Here is a 19,708-nt window from a genome sequence, read left to right as displayed (position 1 = left end):
TAGATACAGTAAGTGTTTTTTGCTGTTGAGTCAATTAGACAATAGATGTCTGACTCATTTATCCTGCTTTGTCATATACCCCTCTGGGATAGCTCGGAATGATACATTCATCATAGGCTGCACATGACCACAGATTTGCATTGGGGAAGAAGCAGGCTAATGGTGGCTATGTTGATTCAAAGTTTCACTAAGCCACCACAATCAGTCTGTGAGGCTAATATAATATTTCCAGACTCCACTTGTAGCGAGAGGGGTTTTGCTTTGCTAAAACTTCAACAAATTGTGCTCTGCAAGTTGACCTTGTATTAAGCATACACTTGTAAATGCATCTGTCCAGAGTCCAGGGGCTGACTGGGACCAGAAATGAGCCCTGGCATTCCTAACACACCGGCAATTGTTTTTTCCTTGAGGCCACCATTATTAGCCAAATTGGCTAAAAATAGACCAGCCCATTTGGCTTTTGCCCAAAATGCCAGATGGCAGTCCACCCATGCCAGAGTCCAGACAGAACAGTAGGCTTCTGGTTGCTACCAGATCCCTTTGTGTGAAGGCCAGTAGGGGGCACTCATTGCTCTGATAAAGGAGATTCTAAAACCCTAGGCCAGTAATCTCTTTGGCCCCAGGCCAGGGCAATGATAGGAACAGTGTCCTGCAAAGGCTGTCATTGTTCAGAGGAGGTGTTTATCCAAGGTCTTCTCTGTGGTCAGTCACTAGATTCTAGGTTCATCCGGTGTCCTGGCCAAATTCCCAACCTGATCATGGCCCTATAATCCCCAGTTCACTGCAAACCCCTATCCCATCAATTGCATTCCCTAGGCCGTTGTTGCAAACATGAATGTTCTCAGCAACAAATACCGGTATGTTCTTATTTTTCAAAAAAAAGTTTTCTGAAATAAAATTGACAAACGAATGGCCAGTGCCAAAAAGAATTGGACACACTTTATTATATAAATTCCAACTAATGTTGCATTGTGAGGCTATAAAAGTATAAGGTTTGCATAGATTTGCCATAAATGATAGTGAACAACACTTACAGAAAAATAAAAACAGAATTTAAACAAACTGAAATTGTGCCTTGTTGAAATATCCCAAAACATGGACATTAAAAACCTAAGTATTCAATTAAATTATAGCATAGCTAATGGTACTATTAAATAATAAAAGTAGGCCATGTATAATAATGCAATGTGAAAGAACTGGTAGCAAATGCTGCTAAAAAAACATCCAAAAGCACACAAAAAAACTGATAAAAAATATCAATTTTAAACTAGTAACGAAACTATCATTGACTGTTTCCCTAATTTGTTTCAGTCAACATTTTTACCGCAGTGATATCCGTTAGTGCTGAGCGATCCGTGCTTTTCTAGGTCGGTTCAGTTTCGGTTTCAATATATATATTTTTACATTAAATGCATTATGAAATAATGACATAATTATTTTTGAGCTTTTTAATAGAAATCCCAAAGCCCAAAATAGTGAACATTCAATTGCCAAAACATTGAAAATATTCCATTGTCTCTGTCAGGTCCACATTGGGTAGACATCAATAGAAAAATAGAAAATTAGTTTGAAATACAATATTTCAGTTGTGTATATTACTTAGTTATTATTTGATGACTTTATTATTTTTCTTTCCTTAAAGTCATCATTTCATCTCTGCTCAGGCAGTAGCAGCCAAACAACGTAATCTCTGTACTCCCCATGCTGTTCTGTCTTTAGTCATTATATTTAGCTAGGCTAGCTGCAGGATTGTCTGACGTTATCATTCTACTAGTTAGTCAAAGAAGATAAGGTGTAGTTTCACGAACTTCCTCTATCCCTCTCTCTGGTCTTTGTGTTGTGTACATTCCTCTCTCATGCGGTCTATGCAGTATATATCTAACCTAACATAGCAGGAGTAAAAGTGTTTCCGTCTCTGCCTGAGACAGAAAAACAGGCGCAATAGATTATGGTCATTGTAGACAATTACCATGTTTCTGCAATGAACTAGGTTGAATATTTGCTTAACGGAAACTCCCTTCATCCCAGCGTGCCGCATAGTTCTTCATTTGATTTCTCTCTAGAGAGACGGCGAGTTGGGCTCACAAAAAAAAAACTTTAAAAAATTCAAGTAATTGAACCGAGGTTGGTCAATTATTTGTTTAATAACCTTTTACTTTTTTTTATGATGGTTAATCGCTCAGCACTAATAACCATATAATATCAAGTCCAGGTCCATCTTATCGTTCTGGAGAACTTGTCTTAATTGTCTTCAATGACCTCATTGGCTCAGCATCATGTTCCTGGAAACCATGTGGAAGGCAAATATTTAATCACATTGATATATAGATTATAGACAGTTACAGACAGTGTCTATGAATATCAAATCAAACAAACTAAGATTTATGATGTTTGTTGTTATGATCTTTGCTTTATTTTCCACACTGCTATCACAGCCACTGCTTATATACAGTAAGCGTCCATTGCATTGAATAATATGCTTAGTTAGTGCCTTGTGCTATTACACTCACATGTTATCAAATGAAGACTGACGAAGAGTACAACGGACAGGGCAAGAATGCTACTCTGGGGTGCGACAACTCTGCCATTCACAGGCTCGTCGTGATGGCTCACGTTGCACATCTGCCTGCAAATATAACCATGGTGCAAAAACGATATCAACCCTCATGAAAGTTAAACCAGCCAGGCTTGTTTAGCTGATTCATAACAGTAGTCAATCTGAAGGTGTATATCAGTTCGGTATAACTCTGTACCAGGTCAGTGTCACTCTATTGATACTTACAGCTGCTTCTGTAAATACTGCTTGCTGGACTCGCAGGCCTTGGCCTGGCTCTCAGCTGCTATCCGCTGACTCTCAGCAGCTGAGTGCAAAGCCTTGCAGGACTCCCACTTATGAGATGCCTGTGTCAAGTTATCCTGAAGGAATTTGATGTGCTCTGAAATCATAAGACACGAAAACAAAATATTGAGTGACATAAATAAAATGTTGAATCCATGTTCACCATAATCAGTTTTGAAGTGCAATGACAGTGCCATTTGATGCTAAGGCATACTATTGGTAGTTAGGGATGTTTTTTACGTCTTCTTTGATAGATCAAAATGGGACATTCCTAGTTCTCATTACACAGGCAGCCCAATTCTGATATTCTTTCCACTTACATATTTGTCTTTTCACCAATCATATCAGACAAATCTCCTGTGAAAAAAGCTTTTAATTGTAATCTGTCCCCCTTCTGCTTCACATTAATCCAACCTGGTCTCAGAGCATTTCATATTATTCTGTAAGTAAATCTGAGACACTCCATTTAGTATGATATGTTACGTTTCGTATGGTATGTATTAATTTGTGGATGTCCATCACCCATTTCGTATGATATGTAACAAATTACAATTCATATTATATGTAGTGATGTAAAGTACTTAAATAGTACTTTCAAGTATTTTTACTTAAGTAGTTTGTTTTGGTATCTATATTTTTGACAACTTTATACTTTTACTTCACTACATTCCTGAAGGTAATTATGTTATTTTTACTCCATACATTTTCCTTCACACCCAAAAGTACTTGGTACATTTGGAATGCTTAGCAGGACAGGAAAATGGTCTAATTCACACACTTATCAAGATAACATCCCTGGTCATGCCTACTGTCATGACTATCCTGGTCGAGGATCCAAGGCCTCAGATCAGCTTTGCAAATGGCTGACAGATAACCAGACCCCCCTCTCTCCCACAGGAGAGGAGAGGGGGGCTGGGCCGGTTTATGACACCTCACGCCAATCGTAAATGTTATGCAGCAGAGAACCCTCTCTTGCTTTTTAGTGTCAAGATTGGAATGTCTTTGTTACAGAGACATTTTGCCGCCCAAAAACTCTAATGTTCAAAGAGTGAACTTTGGAACAATATTTTGAAGATAGGAATATTAACAATTGTCAGTGGGGATCTGAAGAATAATCATGTCATATTGCTTTTCATTTTGTGATGTTATTAAAAACTGTATGAACCAAATACTGTAACTTAGGAAAGAAACCCCCTTCGGCTGTTAAGTTTCCATCCAATGTGATGTTAATACAATATGACAAATGATGAAACTATTTTTGTTAAGATATGACTGTGGTTTTAATTTTCTAAGGAGATCATAGTTTTTATGTCCTTTGCACATGTCACAGAAAATGTCGTATGGGAGAGAATAGGACCAAGGCGCAGCAGGTTTGTGGATACTCATGCTTTTAATGGTAAAACGAAAGGGCATCCACAGGAAAAACAAAATAATAGACAGTACTCACGACACGAACAGTTTTGCAGGCTCACAAACGCAGTGCAAAAACAACTACCCACAAAACCAAGTGACAAACATACTCCTACATATATGACTCCCAATCAGGAACAACGATCCCCAGCTGTTCCTGATCAGGAGTCACAAGACCAACACAGAACATTCACAGACACACATGACAAACACAAACACACCCTAATATATGGGACTCTCAATCAAAGGCAAATAGACAACACCTGCCTTCAACTGAGAGTCCCAACCCCAATTAACCAAACATAGAAACAGACACAGTAGACTAAACATAGAATACATGAAAATCAAACAGTGCCCAAAAACCCCGGAACACTTAAATCAAATGCCCCTTCAACAAACACACCACCCCGAACCACATAAAACGAATACCCTCTGCCACGTCCTGACCAAACTACAATGACAATTCACCCTTATACTGGCCAGGACGTGACAGTACCCCCCCCTAAAGGTGCTAACCCGGAAGCACCTCAAGAATAACAAAACCCCAAACAACAACAAAAAAATCCCCCTAAACTAAAGGGAGGGAAGGGAGGGTGGCTGCCGTCACCGACGGCACTTGTGCTACACCCCCCCTCCCCAACCCACCTATGCAGGTGGTGGTTCAGGCTCCGGCCTATTGTCCTCCAGAGTGCCGACTGACCCGATCAGCCTCGGACCGTAGGCAGACTCCCCCTGCTCCGGATCATGGGCAGACCTCCACCTCTCCACCCTGTATGCAGACTCAGCAATTAAACAGTTAATCTTTTTAAGTTCTGAATTGTCAGGCTTACTCAGTTCAAGGTTGCTGCTAGACTCCCTTGGGTTTTGGTCATCGGCAGACTCTGGGCCGATGGGGCAGTCTGGCAGCTCCGGCCACTCTGGCATCTCCGGGCAGTCCGGCCACTCTGGCATCTCCGTGCAGTCCGGCATCTCCGGGCAGTCCGGCCACTCTGGCATCTCCGGGCAGTCCGGCCACTCTGGCATCTCCGGGCAGTCCGGCATCTCCGGGCAGTCCGGCATCTCCGGGCAGTCCGGCATCTCCGGGCAGTCTGGCCACTCCGGCATCTCCGGGCAGTCTGGCCACTCCGGCATCTCCGGGCAGCTCTGGCGACTCTTGACTGACGGGCAGCTCTGGCGACTCTTGACTGACGGGCACCTCTGGCGACTCTTGACTGACGGGCACCTCTGGCGACTCTTGACTGACGGGCACCTCTGGCGACTCTTGACTGACGGGCACCTCTGGCGACTCCTGACTGACGGGCAGCTCTGGCGACTCCTGACTGACGGGGCCGGACTGACGCACTAGAAGCCTTGTGCGTGGGGCTGGTACTGGACGTGCCAGCCTGGAGACACACACCTTCGGGCTAGTGCGGGGAGCTGGCCTGGGGCTCCATTCTTGCCCCGCAAAACTGCCCTTGTGCCCCCCCAAAAAAAATTATTGGGGCTGCCTCTCGAGTTTCCTAAACTCCTCCATAGCCCTGGAAACGCTCAACCTTATTTCTGTCCATTTCCATCCTTCCTCCTCGTTCCTCTGCTTGGTCTTGGTTTGGTGGGAGATTCTGTCACAGTTGTCGTAGTGATGAGACCAAAATGCAGCAGGTATGTGTATGCTCATCTTGACGTTTAATAAATTCAAAATGAACACCAAAATAACAAAAGAACGAACGATCAACAAAACAGTCTGGCAAGGCACAAGGCTAAACACAGAACATTCACACACACACACAAGACTGCCACGTCCTGACCCCAAAACTACTACAACAGCTCCATCTGCTGGTCAGGACGTGACAGCACATTAACTAAGCCACGCCCCGAATGAGGTCAGAAGATATATGTCAGTGTGATGGAGCCGCCATTTTTGACCAGAGTGCTTTAAAAGATTAACTTACTAGACCAGGACCCCGTCAGTCTGCAGCTGCGCGTGTAAAGTGAATTAAGAACTTTGACTATCTACCCGAGGAAGAGAGGAGAAGCTCACCTCAGACAATCACTAGTGAATCATTGAAGCCACAGTCAGCTAAGAATAAGTACATTGTGACCTCTGGTGGACAACCAGAGGCTTACACCCATTGAGCCCTTCCCATAGAAGGATTGGTTGGTTTCAACAGAGAGACGACGAACTAAGACATCTATACGTAAATACATTGCATTTCTTACCCAAACGGGTGACAGTTCGTGAGCAAGGTATAGGATTAATGTGAGAACAGTCCTAGAACGTATCCATAATAAATGTCCCCTTTCTCCATCTCTCTCTTTCCCCACCCCCTCTCCATATGTGTAACAAGTCATATCTTGTCAGTCCACAGTACTCTGTGTTATTATTTAGTTAGTTAGTAAATGTATAATTAAATCAATTTGTGTAGTACTGAATAATCAGAAAAGGCTGGGGTTCTTGTGGATTCAAGTCTGCAACGTTCAGAATGAGACTGATATGAGGTAATGATTAATAAGTGACTGTTATCGATATATAACACACATACATATATATATATATATACATATATATATATATACATATATATATATATATATATATATATATATATATATATATATATATATATATATATATATATTTTAGAGTTCGGGAGATGGTAACTCTATGAACAACTTCTTCCGTGGTGCCCCAAATTCCTAATGAGTTAATTGTTACAAGATTCATTTAATCTGGAAAAATTAAACATAGTTAGTTGAGCCGATAAATTACAGTCATCACATTAATGAAAGTCACGTCATGACACTACTGCCTCTGATCTGGTGGACTCACTAAACACATGCTTCATTTGTAAATTATGTCTGTGGGTTGGAGCGTCCCCCTGGCTATCCGTAATTTTAAAAAACAAGAAAATGGTGCCGTCTGGATTGCTTAAGGAATTTGAAATGAGTTATACTTTTACTTTTGATACTTAAGTATATTTAAAACCAAATACTTTTAGACTTTTACTCAAGTAGGATTTTACTGGGTGACTTTCCCATTTACTTCAGTAATTTTCTATTAAGGTATGTTTACTTTTACACAAGTATGACAATTGGGTACTTTTTCTACAACTGATTATATGTTACGAATTTTCAAAACGTACAATATGTTCCGAATTTGCAAAAATTACTTTAAGTTACGAATTTGAAAAACGTATGATATGTTATGAATTCTAACTAGGTGGCTAACGTTAGCTAGCTGGCCCCGTGGTCCCGTGTGGCTCAGTTGGTAGAGCATGCTGTTTGCAACGCCAGGGTTGTGGGTTTGATTCCCACGGGGGACCAGTACGGAGAAATTTTTTTATGAAATGTATGCATTCACTACTGTAAGTCGCTCTGGATAAGAGCGTCTGCTAAAATGTAAAATGTAATGTTAGCTAAAAGGGTTAAGGTTAGGTTTAGGGTAAGGAGAAGGATTAGCTACCATTTTAAGTACGTGAAAAGTAGCAAAAAACTAGTAAGTAGTAAAAAAAAATTGCTAAGTTTGCCTTAAGTAACCATCTGTCTTATGTAACCATGCCAAACATAACATATAATACTCATTGTAGTGTCCCGGATTTGCTTTTACTATGTTACGTCTAGTCTATGAGACCAGGCTGATTAATCTATTTACTCTGAAGTATGTGACCAGTCGCTGACTCGCTTATGAAGTTATACCCTACATATATCTGAATTTTAATACCAGACTTAACAACTATTTGCTTACAGCCTACTATGTTGTGTGGTGATTCATTATTAGAGAACAGATCATTTGGGAGGCCTACAGTAAAGTGAGTAACTGAATTAACTTGGTAACTTGTTAAGCTAAGTAAAAAGCGTGTGAGTAGCGATTCATTATTAGAGACAAGGTCATTTGGGAGTCCACTATTTCATTTGAAAGTAGCCTGTGTGACAGCTTTTAAGGAATGGTAAACAGATGGGATGGTTAAAGAAATTCACTCTACTAGAACTTTCACTTAAATCATAATTAGTCATCATTTTGAACAGCTGTAAGCACAGCCTTTTTTAAGGAGCAATAACCAACCAATCATGTGTATTCATTTACGCTAACTTGGGCGGTTTCTATAGTTACAGGGGAAAATGCTACTAAGAATATTGTTGGTGAGAAAGTGCTCCTTTCATGGTAGCCAATACCAGAGCCAAAAATCCCATACCTCCCACTGTGACAGCAATTTTCCTACCTTGGCGTAGCGTGATTTCTGAAGTGAGATTTGCCTCGATTTCTTTATACATCTCAATCTCTTTTTCCAGGACTGTAATGTTTACACCCAAAATAACCTGCAAAAAGACAATGGTGATCATTGAGTAACTCCTCGGGACATTAAAGTTACCAGAAGTGGTTGATACAACTTCTGTGACCGTTGGCACAGTCATCCCAAGGAGTCCCTCCTATCACATATTTGAAGTATGCTTGTGCCAGCACCAGATTTGGCTATAAGAACGGCCTCTGAAAACATTCCTTTCATCCAGCGTTTTATGTAAAACAACACAGATGAATACTGTAATATCTGCTAAGAAAAGTCCAAATCAATGGTGGAAGATTGAGACCTTTGTGCTTAAAGGACATGGACTGCAGTCAAAATGGCACCCTATTGCCTACATATTTCTAGTCAAACGTGGAGCATTATATTGAGAACAGGGTGCCATTTCAGACACAGGCATGGTGTGCCCTATCACTGCTTTCCCTCTTCTTCCAGGAAGGGTTTAACTTGACCTCCCACCCACTCCCTGGGAAGGACCAGCAGTTTTTCAGAATTTGATTGCTGCATTTGCAGAGCATTTGCATAACTGTGTGTCCATTGTGCCTCTGGTTGTTATGTAAAGGCCTAATGTGGCTTTTCACTAGCAATCATTTGTCATGATAATACAGTAACTTGTTTTCACTGAAACTATTATAAAAACAGTCCAACTGATATGATATCGAAAAAATATTATAAACACAAAATCACAGCCATGACTGTTAGAAAAGGTTTGGATATCAGATAAATCTAAAAATCATCATATCAGATCAATCTAAAATGGCAAAATGTAGTAAGGGCATCAGGTACAACGGAAAGGTTAGAAGCAGGGGAGAGGCAGAGGTCTTGCAGCCTGAGGGAGTGAGTCAGTTAACCTCAGTGCTGTGGGAACCAGGGAGGGGAGTGAGGGAGAGGAGCCAAGAAAACACTCACACTTTCCTGATGACAGTCAGCCAGGGACACGTTGGTCTTGCCCAGACGCTTCAGGAACCGCTCCATCTTCATGAGCTGCTGGGTCTGGTTGGTGCGTCCCTCCTCCACCATCTCCTCCAGGGCCTGCTTGTTCTTGGCGTACAGCACCCTGGCCTCCTCGTGCTTCTTTGTCAGGTTCTGCAGATCAGCCCTGCACTGGCTGTCAAGATTCATGTCCGGAGAGGTGGCCCACACCACGATGATGATGAGGGAGCTGACCGACCACAGGAACAGGCAGGCAATCATAATATTGCAGATGATTTTGTACGACTTGGGCCTGGTCATGGTGGACACAAAGGTGGCGGTGGTGGTGGTGATGGTAAAATAAAAAATAACAAAATCCTTTTTTAGGGCAGGTGATTAGGTGATCTGGAGTGTGTCCTGTCCTGTAAGCTGTGTCTGTGTAAGAGGCAGGAGGTTCCTTGCAGAGTGTGTAACTGACTTCCCCTAAAACTCTGCCTCAGCTGGGCTGGGCAGGAAATGGGTGTGGTGGAGTGAGGAAGAGTAAACCTGTTTCACTCTCCCCCTCTGCCGCCCGCACCTCCCTCCCACCCGTCACCATCATGCCCGGGGGGGGGGTTCCCATACACACACACTGTGAGGGGAAAATGAAAGTCAAGACTCTAGTACCTTTGCGTGATGCTGTGTTTTTCCCCGAAAGGGTGTGTGTTTCTGTTTCGCGGGGAGCAACCTGGCAGCACTCCCAACTCGACATAGCGCTGGCCTTGAAAGTAGCTTTGCGGGGAGAGTTCACAGTCACACAGCCTGGTTCTTCAGCTATGTCTTATTTGAAACACTATCACAAGAGCCAGAGTGCAGCAGCTGAGGACGAGGCAGCAACTCAGTGTTTCCTAAGCTTATGCCACTAGGGCCCTTAGAGAAACCTTGGCACACTGACAGACACACTCAGGAAACCCTGTTGATAGGTAGTCACTCTGTCCCCTTCATTATTTAATTTTTTATTTCACCTTTATTTAACCAGGTAGGCTAGTTGAGAACAGGTTCTCATTTACAACTACGACCTGGCCAAGATAAAGCAAAGCAGTTCGACACAGAGTTACACATGGAATAAACAAACATACAGTCAATAATACAGTAGAAAAAGTCTATATACAGTGTGTGCAAATTAGGTAGTAAGGCATTAATTAGGCTATGGTGGCGAAGTAATTACAATATAGAAATTAAACACTGGAATGGTAGATGTGCAGAAGATGAATGTGCAAGTAGAGATACTGTGGTGCAAAGGAGCAAGATAAATAAATAAATACAATATGGGGATGAGGTAGTTGGATGGGCTAATTAGAGATGGGCTATGTACATGTGCAGTGATCTGTGAGCTGCTCTGAAAGCTGGTGCTTAAAGTTAGTGAGGGAGATATGAGTCTCCAGCTTCAGGGATTTTTGCAGTTCGTTCCAGTCATTGGCAGCAGAGAACTGGAAGGCGGCCAAAGGAGGAATTGGCTTTGGGGGTGACCAATGAGATATACCTGCTGGAGCGTGTGCTATGGGTGGGTGCTGCTATGATGACCAGTGAGCTGAGATAAGGCGGGGCTTTACCTAGCAGAGACTTGTAGATGACCTGGAGCCAGTGGGTTTGGCGGTGAGTATGAAGCGAGGGCCAACCAACGAGAGCGTACAGGTCGCAGTGGTGGGTAGTATATGGGGCTTTGGTGACAAAACAGATGGCACTGTGATAGACTGCATCCAATTTGTTGAGTAGAGTGTTGGAGGCTATTTTTTAAATGACATCGCCGAAGTCGAGGATCGGTAGGATAGTCAGTTTTACGAGGGTATGTTTGGCAGCATGAGTGAAGGATGCTTTGTTGCGAAATAGGAAGCCGATTCTAGATTTAATTTTGGATTGGAGATGCTTAATGTGAGTCTGGAAGGAGAGTTTACAGTCTAACCAGACACCTAGGTATTTGTAGTTGTCCACATATTCTAAGTCAGAACCGTCCAGAGTAGTGATGCTGGACGGGCGGGCAGGTGCAGCCAGCAATCGGTGGAAGAGCATGCATTTAGTTTTACTTGCATTTAAGAGCAGTTGGAGGCCACGGAAGGAGAGTTGTATGGCATTGAAGCTCGTCTGGAGGTTAGTTAACACAGTGTCCAAAGAAGGGCCGGAGGTATACAGAATGGTGTCGTCTGCGTAGAGGTGGATCAAAGAATCACCAGCAGCGAGAGCGACATCATTGATGTATACAGAGAAGAGAGTCGGCCCGAGAATTGAACCCTGTGGCACCCCCATAGAGACTGCCAGAAGTCCGGATAACATACTAAACTCTATCGGAGAAGTAGTTGGTGAACCAAGCGAGGCAATCATTTGAGAAACCAAGGCTGTTGAGTCTGCCAATAAGAATGTTGTGATTGACAGAGTCGAAAGCCTTAGCCAGGTCGATGAATACGGCTGCACAGTAATGTCTCTTATCGATGGCGGTTATGATATCGTTTAGGACCTTGAGCGTGGCTTAGGTGCACCCATGACCAGCTCTGAAACCAGAATGCATAGCGGAGAAGGTACGGTGGGATTCGAAACGGTCGGAAATCTGTTAACTTGGCTTTCGAAGACCTTAGAAAGACAGGGTAGGATAGATATAGGTCTATAGCAGTTTGGGTCTAGTGTGTCTCCCCCTTTGAAGAGGGGGATGACAGCGGCAGCTTTCCAATCTTTGGAAATCTCAGACGATACGAAAGAGAGGTTGAACAGGCTAGTAATAGGGGTTGCAACAATTTCGGCAGATCAGTTTAGAAAGAGAGGGTCCAGTGTCACGTCCTGACCAGTAAAAGGGGTTATTTGTTATTGTAGTTTGGTCAGGACGTGGCAGGGGGTATTTGTTTTATGTGGTTCGGGCTGGTTGTGTTAGTAGTTGGGTGTTTGATTTATTATTCCGGGTTTTGGGCACTGTTCTATGTTAATGTATTTCTATGTTTAGTCTAGTTATTTTGTATCTCTATGTTTAGTTAATTGGGGGCAGGTGTTTTCTAGTTGCCTCTGATTGAGGGTCCTATAAATAGGTATGTGTTTGTGTTAGTATTTTGTGGGAGATTGTTCTTGTTTAGCTATGTGTGCCTGACAAGACTATCAAGTTAGTTTTGTATATGTTTTTGGTGTTTTTCCTTCTTCACTTTAATAAAAGAAGATGAGTGTACATTTTCCTGCTGCGTCTTGGTCTCAACCCTACGACAACCGTGACAGAATCTCCCACCAACCAAGGACCAAGCAGCGGGGTAAGAAGCAACGGAAAAATTATATGGACTATCAGGGGAATTGGACATGGGAGGAGATTCTGGACGGGGCTGGACCATGGCACCAGGCTGGGGACTACCGTCTCCCACCGGAGGAGATAGAAGCAGCCAAGGCAGAGAGGCGCCGGTATTTTTTGAATTTTTTGGGGGGGGCACACGGGTAGGTTGGCTAGGCCAGGCAGTAGACCTAAGCCAGCTACCCGTGCTTATTATGGGAAGCAGGTGGAGAAGAAAGCGCCGGAGTATGCAGAAGTGCGCACGATTTCACCCATGCGCACACACAGTTCGGTGCGAGTGATCCCAGCTCCTCGCAAGTGTCGTGCTAGAGTGGGCATCCAGCCTGGAAGGAGGATGCCTGCGCAGCGCATCTGGCCACCGGTGCGCCTCCTAGGTCCAGGCTACCCTACGCCTGCTCTACGCACGGCAACCATCAGGCACCTGCACAGCCCAGTTTGCCCTGTGCCAGCACTTCGCTCGTGCAGGGCTACTAGTTCCATCCAGCCAGGACGGGTTGTGCAGGAGGTGCGATCAAGACCGCCAGTGCGCCTCCACGGCCCGGTATATCCAGTACCAGCACCACGCACCGGGCCTCCAGTGCGTCAGCCCAGTCCAATTCAGCCTGTTCCCGCTCCTCGCACTAGCCTTAAACTGCGTGTCTCCAGTCTGGTAGCTCCACTAACAGCCCCACGCATTAGGCTTCCAGTGCTTCAGCCCAGTCCTATTCAGCCTGTTCCCGCTCCTTGCACTAGCCTTAAAGTGCGTGTCTCCAGTCTGGTAGCTCCACTACCAGCCCCACGCATTAGGCTTCCAGTGCTTCAGCCCAGTCCTATTCAACCTGTTCCCGCTCCTTGCACTAGCCTTAAAGTGCGTGTCTCCAGTCTGGTACCTCCACTACCAGCCCCACGCACTAGGCTTCCAGTGCGTCAGCTCAGTCCCGAGCTTCCGACGACAGTACCCCGTCCAGAGTGTCCGACGACAGTGCCCCGTCCAGAGTGTCCGACGACAGTGCCCCGTCCAGAGTGTCCGACGACAGTGCCCCGTCCAGAGTGTCCGACGACAGTGCCCCGTCCAGAGTGTCCGACGACAGTGCCCCGTCCAGAGTGTCCGGCGACAGTGATCCGTCCAGAGTATCCGGAAACAGTGTATAGTCCGGAACCGAGTGAGACGGCCTACAGTCCGGAACCGAGTGAGACGGCCTACAGTCCGGAACCGAGGGAGTCTGCCTACAGTCCGGAACCGAGGGAGTCATCCTACAGTCCAGAGCTCCTAGAGTCGTCCTACAGTCCAGAGCTCATAGAGTCGTCCTACAGTCTAGAGCTCATAGAATATAGTACAGGGTCTACAGTGACATGTGTCAGGCTGAGGTATTTGGGAGGAGTGGACTGGTCAGGGGGTGGTCTTATGCCCGAGCCTAAGCCACCTCCAATGTAGGAGGTTTGGGGAGGGTGTATGCACGAGTGCCGTCGGTGACGGCAGCCACCCTCCCTTCCCTCCCTTTAGTTTAGGGGATTTATTTTTGTTTTGGGGTGATTTTTGTTTATTTGTGTGAGGTGCCTCCGGGGTCTGCACCTTTGGGGGGGGGGTACTGTCACGTCCTGACCAGTAAAAGGGGTTATTTGTTATTGTAGTTTGGTCAGGACGTGGCAGGGGGTATTTGTTTTATGTGGTTCGGGCTGGTTGTGTTAGTAGTTGGGTGTTTGATTTATTATTCCGGGTTTTGGGCACTGTTCTATGTATTTCTATGTTTAGTGTAGTTATTTTGTTTCTCTATGTTTAGTTAATTGGGGGGTTGGAATCTCAATTGGAGGCAGGTGTATTCTAGTTGCCTCTGATTGAGGGTCCTATAAATAGGTATGTGTTTGTATTAGTATTTTGTGGGAGATTGTTCTTGTTTAGCTATGTGTGCCTGACAAGACTGTCAAGTTCGTTTTGTGTTTTGTATACGTGTTTTTCCTTCTTCACTTTAATAAAAGAAGATGTGTACATTTTCCCGCTGCGTCTTGGTCTCAACCCTACGACAACCGTGACATCCAGATTGTCTAGCCCGGCTGATTTGTAGGGGTCCAGATTTTGCATCTCTTTCAGAACATCAGCTATCTGGATTTGGGTGAAGGAGAAATGGGGAGGCTTGGGCGAGTTGCTGTGGGGGGTGCAGGGCTGTTGATCGGGTTAAGGGTAACCAGGTGGAAAGCATGGCCAGTCGTAGAAAAATGCTTATTGAAATTCTCAATTATAGTGGATTTATCGGTGGTGACAGTGTTTCCTAGTCTCAGTGCAGTGGGCAGCTGGGAGGAGGTGCTCTTGTTCTCCATGGATTTTACAGTGTCCCAGAACTTTTTGGAGTTTGTGCTACAGAATGAACATTTCTGTGTGAAAAAGCTAGCCTTAGCTTTCCTAACTGCCTGTGTATATTGGTTCCTAACTTCCCTGAAAAGTTGCATATCACGGGGGCTATTCGATGCTAATGCAGTATGCCACAGGATGTTTTTGTGCTGGTCAAGGGCAGTCAGGTCTGGAGAGAACCAAGGGCTATATCTGTTCCTGGTTCTACATTTTTTGAATGGGGCATGCTTATTTAAGATGGTGAGGAAGGCACTATTAAAGAATAACCAGGCATCCTCTACTGACGGGATGAGGTCAATATCCTTCCAGGATACCCGGGCCAGGTCAATTAGAAAGGCCTGCTCGCTGAAGTGTTTTAGGGAGCGTTTGACAGTGATGAGGGGTGGTTGTTGTTGACCCATTACGGATGCAGGCAATGAGGCAGTGATCACTGAGATCTTGGTTGAAAACAGCAGAGGTGTATTTGGAGGGCAAGTTGATTAGGATGATATGAGGGTGCCCGTGTTTACGGATTTGGGGTTGTACCTGGTGGGTTCATTGATCATTTGTGTGAGATTGAGGGCATCAAGTTTAGATTATAGGATAGCCAGGGTGTTAAGCATGTCCCAGTTTAGGTCACCTAGTAGCACGAGCTCTGAAGATAGATGGGGGGCAATCAATTCACATACGGTGTCCAGAGCACAGCTGGGGGCAGAGGGTGGTCTATAGCAAGCGGCAACGGTGAGAGACTTGTTTCTGGAAAGGTGGATTTTAAAAGTAGAAGCTCGAATTGTTTCGATACAGACCTGAATAGTATGACAGAACTCTGCAGGCTCTCTCTACAGTAGATTGCAACACCGCCCCCTTTGGCAGTTCTATCTTGTCGGAAGATGTTATAGTTAGGATGGAAATTTCAGGGTTTTTGGTGGTCTTCCTAAGCCAGGATTCAAACACGGCTAGGACATCCGGGTTGGCATTATGTGCTAAAGCAGTGAATAAAACAAACTTAGGGAGGAGCCTTCTAATGTTAACATGAATAAAACCAAGGCTTTTACAGTTACATAAGTCAAAAGCACCTGGGGAGTAGGAGTGGAGCTAGGCACTGCAGGGCCTGGATTAACCTCTACATCACCAGATGAGCAGAGGAGGAGTAGGATAAGGCTATGGCTAAAGGATATCAGAACTGGTCGTCTAGTACGTTCGGAACAGAGAGTAAAAGGAGCGGGTTTCTGGGCGCGATAGAATAGATTCAAGGCATAATGTACAGACAAAGGTATGGTAGGATGCGAGTACATTGGAGGAAAACCTAGGCATTGAGTAATGATGAGAGATATTGCCTCTAGAGACGTTTAAACCAGGTGATGTCACCGCATATGTGGGAGGTGGAAGTAAATGGTTGGTTATGGCATATTGAGCAGGGCTAGAGGCTCTACAGTGAAATAAGATAATAATCACTAACCAGGACAGTAATGGACAAGGCATATTGATCTTAGGGAGAGGCATGCGTAGCCGAGTGATCATAGGGGTCCAGTGAGTTGTTGGGCTGGCTGGAGACACGGTGATTCAGACAGCTAGCAGGCCGGGGCTTGCAAGCTAGCAGAAGGGCCTTAGAATGACGTCGTGACGAGGAAAGTCTGTTTTAGCCTCTGCGTGCGGTGACGTCGATAGACCAGTCGTGATGGATTAGTAGGGTTCCGAGTAGCAGAGGGGTCCAAGTCCAATTGGCAAATAGGTATAGTGGTCCAAGAAATTGGCCGATGGATCTATTCAGCTAACAGTCCAATATGCTCTAGACAGCTAGCGGGCTGCGCCCTAGCAGCTAGCAGGCCGCGGCTAGCAGATGGGCATTCAGGGGATGTCGCGATGTAGGGGCCAGTTGAGTACCCCCTCGAGCAGGTTACGTCGGTAGTCCAGTCGCGAAGGATCGGCGGGGTTCCGTGCCCCGTACCGGCCCCGTATTAACAGATAATGACACAAAACTGAAATACGCTCCTGTTTGAGAATGAAATAAGCAAACCCGTACTAGATGATGACGTAGTTGGATGCATTTTGTGTTGATCCCCTCTGATCAAAGACCCATCCAAGTTCCAGATGAAAACTTCAACAGTAGTCTGAGAAAGGAGCAACTCTTAATTCAAGCTTGCTGGAAGGGACAACTTCCTCACCCTTTGTCCTCAAGAGCCTCTTTGCCAAAACATAAAAAAATTGTAAGGAAAAATAAGAGGATTTGGAAATGAGTTAGCTCTTCGTTGGACATTAAGGGCTCTATGTTAACAAACCTTAAGCAATGGTAAATCTAAACGCTGGAGGTAGCGTATATTTTTACTATTTTCACAACCAGGGCAGGGTTTTAATGAATAAACAATTGTGGGTGTGTCGAGGCTTGGCCCCTGACTGGCCAATCATAACATACTCCAATGCTAAATATGTGGTTGCTTCAAGTTGTTTATTTACGGTCTTTTATGTATTGCCTTGGAATCAACTCCATTTCCAATGTTAGTCAATTATAGTTTGTCCCGAGTGGCACTGCAGCCTAAGGCACTGCATCTCGGTGCAAAAGGCGTCACTACAGTCCCTGGTTTGAATCCAGTCTGTATTACATCTGGCCGTGATTGGGAGTCCCATAGGGCGGCGCACAATTGGCCCGTGTAGGCCGTCATTGTAAATAAGAATTTGTTCTTAACTGACTTGCCTAGTTAAATAAAATAAAAAAACAGCTTACAGAAACAAAATAACTCAATGTAGACCTATCCCATTTTTTCTAAATATGTTAACTTGAACCTGTTTGCGGTCCACATTGTTCTAATTAATTGCATGGCTTCAATGTGGAAATATAAACAAAGCATTCACACCAATATAGGGGTTAGGCCTACTGTAAATTCCATTTTGGCTGAGCATGGACATGCCAAACGTTGTCAATTAGCAAGATTAAATTCATTATTGAAAAGGCCTAAAAAGAGAGTGAATAATTAGGGTCAATTTCTAAACAAAACAACTTGTTTTAAATAGGCTATGTCTAAATACACTTACAGGCGCCATAATTGCTCCCGTGGGCATATATTATTAAAAGAATACAGAATATTGAGGATTTTACGCACATCCAAGCTTTTCACACAAACTCAAATATAAAGAGAAAGGGAGAATGTCCACTAACCGTTATAGTTCTCCCAAATATAATGTTTAATATACAGTTTCTTCAGAAAGAATTCAGATCCTGTCACGGTTGTCGTAAGGAGAAGCGGACCAAAGTGCAGCGTGTGTGTCGTTCCACATTTTATTTACACTGTGAAACTATGCGATACATAAACTAAAGAACAAAACAACAAACCGTGACGCAGAGTTGAAACATACACTACTCAAAAGACTATCTCCCACAAACCCAGATGGAGAAAAAACCCTACTTAAGTATGATCTCCAATTAGAGACAATGAGGACCAGCTGCCTCTAATTGGAGATCCCAAACAAAACCAACATAGAAATACAAAACTAGAACCTGACAACATAGAAATAGAAAACATAGAGAGAAAAAAAACTGTCACACCCTGACCTACTCTACTATAGAAAATAACATCTTTCTATGGTCAGGACGTGACAGATCCCTTCATCTTTTCCGCATTTTGTTACATAACAGCCTTAATCTAAAATAGATTCAATTGTTTTTTCCCCCTAATTGATCTACACAATTTTTGCAAATTTATAAAATATTAAAAACAGAAATATCACACTTACATAACTATTCAGACCCTTTACTCAGTACTTTGTTGAAACATCTTTGGCAGTGATTACAGCCTAGAGTCTTCTTGGGTATGACGCTACAAGCTTGCCACACCTGTATTTGGGGAGCTTCTCCCATTCTTCTCTGCAGATCCTCTCAAGCTCTGTCAGGTTGGATGGGGAGTGTCACTACACAGCTATTTTCAGGTCTCTCCAGAGATTGGGTTCAAGTCCAGGTTCTGGCTGGGCCACAAAAGGACAGAGACTTGTCCTGATGCCACTCCTGCATTGTCTTGGCTGTGTGCTGGTCGTTGTCCTATTGGAAGGTGAACCTTCGCCATAGTCTGAGGTCCTGAGCACTCTGGAGCAGGTTTTCATCAAGGATCGCTCTGTACTTTGCTCCGTTCATCTTTCCCTCGATCCTGACTAGTCTCCCAGTCACGGCCACTGAAAAACATCCACACAGCATGATGCTGCCACCACCATGCTTAATCCGTAGGGATGGTATTGGCCAGGTGAAGAGCGGTGCCTGGTTTCCTCCAGACGTGATGCTTGGCATTCAGGCCAAAGAGTTCAATCTTGGTTTCATCAGACCAGAGAATCTTGTTTCATGGTCTGACAGTCCTTTAGGTGCCTTTTGGCAAACTCCAAGCCGGCTGTCATGTGTCTTTTACTGAGGAATGGCTTTCGCCTGGCCACTGTACCAAAAAGGCCTGATTGGTGGAGGGCTGCAGACATGGTTGTCCTTCTGAAAGGTTATCCCATCTCCACAGAGGAACTCTGGTGCTCTGTCAGAGTGAGCATCAAGTTCTTGGTCACCTCCCTGACCAAGGCCTTTCTCCCCCGATGGCTCAGTTTGGCTGGGCGGCCAGCACTAGGAAGTCTTGGTGGTTCCAAACGTCTTCCATTTAAGAATGATGGTGGCCACTGTGTTCTTGGGGACCTTCAATGCT

At 44.4% G+C, this 19,708-nt stretch overlaps 1 protein-coding gene across 1 annotated transcript; it reads right to left on the bottom strand.

The window, feature by feature from the left end:
* Window positions 1-907: 907 nt before the first annotated feature.
* Window positions 908-9,934, bottom strand: LOC106573921 (uncharacterized). The gene is made up of 5 exons (XM_014149382.2): window positions 9,436-9,934; window positions 8,446-8,542; window positions 2,783-2,936; window positions 2,511-2,626; window positions 908-2,282 (listed from the first exon to the last, which is right to left on the bottom strand). Coding segments are annotated over exons 1-5 (693 nt in total). The 5' UTR covers window positions 9,760-9,934; the 3' UTR covers window positions 908-2,280.
* Window positions 9,935-19,708: the final 9,774 nt, after the last annotated feature.

The sequence above is a fragment of the Salmo salar genome, chromosome ssa16 (genome assembly GCF_905237065.1).
Source record: "Salmo salar chromosome ssa16, Ssal_v3.1, whole genome shotgun sequence".
Classification (NCBI taxonomy): domain Eukaryota; kingdom Metazoa; phylum Chordata; class Actinopteri; order Salmoniformes; family Salmonidae; genus Salmo; species Salmo salar.
Note: the sequence above shows the minus strand (reverse complement) of the source record. Positions and strands in the feature narration are given on the sequence as shown.